Source organism: Populus euphratica, unplaced genomic scaffold (assembly GCF_000495115.2).
Source record: "Populus euphratica unplaced genomic scaffold, PopEup_1.0 scaffold2234.1, whole genome shotgun sequence".
In the NCBI taxonomy this organism is placed as follows: domain Eukaryota; kingdom Viridiplantae; phylum Streptophyta; class Magnoliopsida; order Malpighiales; family Salicaceae; genus Populus; species Populus euphratica.
The window spans coordinates 23096-26602 of NW_011502069.1; the positions used below are offsets into that span (position 1 = coordinate 23096).

At 32.3% G+C, this 3507-nt stretch overlaps 1 protein-coding gene across 1 annotated transcript in view; it reads right to left on the minus strand.

Moving 5' to 3' along the window:
* Positions 1-1911, minus strand: part of LOC105118797 (LRR receptor-like serine/threonine-protein kinase GSO2) — a 3327-nt gene extending 1416 nt beyond the window's left edge. The window contains exon 1 of the mRNA XM_011016839.1: positions 5-1911. Within this exon, the coding sequence (XP_011015141.1) occupies positions 5-1811 (1807 nt within the window). The 5' untranslated portion in view covers positions 1812-1911. The remainder of the gene's footprint in view (positions 1-4) is intronic.
* Positions 1912-3507: the final 1596 nt, after the last annotated feature.

A 3507-nucleotide genomic window follows, 5' to 3' on the forward strand; every position in this document is an offset into this window, starting at 1 on the left:
GAATGTAGGGAAAGGACTTTCAGAGATGGCATGCTTTCTCCTATCCAACCTGGTATTTCTCCTCGCAACTTATTTGAGCTCAGGTCTAAAAATACTAGAGAACTACAATTCCTCAAAGACAAAGGTAATTCTCCAGCAAAGCTATTATCATGCAAACTCAATGTTTGAAGTTTGAGCATTGATCCAATCGAGCTGGGAATTTTACCTGAAAAGTTGTTGCTGGCCAAATTCAGAACATCTAGATCTCCTACACAATCAGGAATCCATCCAGTCAACAGGTTATTTGAGAGGTCAAGGACCCTCAAGATACCACTTCCACTTTCACATCGAAAAGAAGCTGGACCTGAAAACTTATTGTTAGAGAGAAACAAGGTTGATGTGGTATCTGATGAAAAAAGTGGTAATGGACCCTCAAACTGGTTGAAACTCAAATCTATGCTGCGGAGATTGGAATATTTTGATGAGAAATCTGGCAAAAATCCACTCATCTTGTTGTGAGAAAGGTCTAGCAATTTCAAGTTGGAACGGGACAAGTTCCAAAACCAATTTGGGATTGCATCTGAAATTCCGGTGTTCGACATATCTAGCTGCACGAAATTATTTTGATTTCGAAGCCATTGAGGGAAAGGAGGACCCAAATTACAAGACGAAAGAGATATGTCATCTAATTGAAAAGTGGGAGCCCAATTAGACTCAAATTTCAAAGTTAGGGAGTTATGAGTTAAATCCAATACCGTTAATTTGGAGAGATTTGAAAAGTGAGCTTCAGACATCACACCTTGTAGGGAATTCCATCCAACATCCAATTTCTGGAGCTGAGATAGGCTTCCAATACTTTCAGAAACATTCCCATCTAAGCGATTGTTGGCAATCACCAACTCTCTCAATGATGAAAGCATCGTAACATCCGGAAGTGATCCAGTGAGTTGGTTGTCATTCAAGTACAACAAAACAAGTTCAGAACGTTGACTAAATTGTTCTGGTAAAGATTCATTCAGTTGATTCCCAGAGAGATTCAGCTCTCTCATGGAAGTGAATCTTGTGATGTCAGGCAATGAACCATGAAGCTGATTTCTATCTAGTTGTAGAATCTCTAGTGAGCTCTCCACGCATCCAAACAACTGAGACAGCTCTCCACTGAGATTGTTTTCGCTTATATACATTTTATTTAAACTGCACATCTGCCCAAATGAACTCAAATCGCCTTGTAATTGGTTAGAGGATAGATCAAGAATCCTAAGCGAAGTCATGTTCGTGAAAGCATCTGGAATTGAACCTTGTAAATGGTTATGTGAGAGGTCAAGATCAACAAGGCTGTTACCGAAGTTGGCCAACCAATAGAATATTGAAGATGTAAGCTGGTTACCAGAGAAATCAACGATAGCAAGAGATTTAGAGGCGTTTACAAGAGAAAGAGACGGAGAACCGATAATTGAAAGGCCACAAGAACTTAACAATAATTCATGTAAGTGAGGGAGCCTGTTAGGCAATTGCAGCCAGTCAATCGTCTGACTAAGGTTAAGGCCACTCAGATCAAGATGAGTAACACGACCAGTTCGATTGTTGCATCCAACTCCTCTCCATTTGCAGCAATCCCTCTTCTCTTCTTCACTTCCCCATGTTGAAAGAAGAACAAAGTCATCAATAAGGTCTTCTTTAAACTTGAGAAGGGCTTGTCTCTCCCTCTCTATGCACCCGAAAGCTGCCCCTTCCACTCCAGAAATGAACCCAGGAGCAAGTTTCATGAGCAACAGAAGCACAATAAGCACATAAAGATTATGAAACGACTTGTCGTGCTTTATCAGCAGCATGGTCACAAAAAAGGATAATGTCGAAGTGGGTATGGAAGTAATAATTGAGAGCAATGAGAATTTGGTGGGTAATTTTACTTTGAATATCCATTCACTTCACAACTGCCCTATATATAATATTAAAAATACTATTTGAAAATATTAGGTAATAACATTTTCAATTAGAATTTTGGTTTGATGAATTTATTTGGCATAGTGTTATATTATAGTATTTGTTGTTTTTTTATATAGTTTTTTTATTTAAAAAATATTAAAATAATTTTTTTAATTATTTTAAATATTAGCACATCAAAATAATAGTCTAGAATCACAAAAAAATTAATTAAAAATTAAAAAATTAAATCTTTTTAGGACACTTTCAGAATAGAAAAATAAAAACAAAGACAAATGGTTTCAAAGTTTCACCCCATAGCTAATTTATAAATCAAGCACACAACAATATTTTATTTTAACGGGTTAAGATATGACACGTGGGAAAAATAATTTCAATGGTTCAGATGTGGTCGATAGCCTGAAGCTACTAGGCAGAAACCATATACTATTCCTCTGTGGACGTTACTGATAGTATGTGTAAAAAGAAAGATGCCTCAGCTTCCTAGTCATCTCAGCTTCCACGTGAAGTGCAAGTCTTTGTCACTGGAAATTATCAAGAGCATCAAGTCTTGGGCAACGTCATCAATAATAGCCGACACGTTTTCTCTTTCCTTTCTTTTCACTGTTGAGATTTAAAAATATTTTTAAAAAAGTTAATTTTTCTTAAATTAAATATATATTTTAAAATTATTTTTACATAAAAAGTATAACCTAATTACTTTTATGATAAATATTTTCTTCCACATCTACTTCTACAAGGAAACATTATAGTCAACTCGATCTTTTTATAATTTAGAAGTTAAATTTTTTTTTTGTTTAGTTGTTTTAATTAATATAAATGTTCATGTTAATTTGTGTGTACTTTAACTAATTTTATCTATCCTAAAATTAAAAACTATATAAACTTTTAGTGGTCCTAAAATTTATAAAATTCAAACAAGTAATTTCTAGAAAACAAACTTAAAATCTGAATAATTGAACTACATCTCCCAGGGTTTTACTTTATTTCCTTTTAATTGCATTTGTTATGTATGTTGTTTAAGCATAAATATAAATTCAGCACATATAGCAAGGAGGAAAATGTTAAGCAAATACAAACTCCAAATTTAAAATACTTATTTTTATTAAAATTTTTTAAAGAAATCTAAAATTATATATATATTGTTTTCAAGTATATGATCAAATCCTAAAGGCTTCTTTTTCATGCATATTTTCTAAAAGATAAAATAACATTTTTATTATGTTTTAAAAATACAAAATGTATATTATAATTAGTTTATAATTATCTATTAGGATTATACTAAAATACCAAAAATCTCACAACTATTAATTTGTATCCAGAGTATTATGATTTAGTTATAAACTCTAATATTTAGGATGTAAAACTATATTTTTGAAATATACCTTCAAGTACTAAAGACACAAAATAGAAAATAAATGTGATATTAAATTTGAGCTTTAGAATGATTAGAATTTAACCCAATAAGATAGAAACTTTCTCATAAAAAAAAATTATTTTAAACCTTAGATGAAACCAATTAATAAAAACATAACCTAGAAAATAATAAATAAACAATACAACATACCTTAGGTATGATGTCCT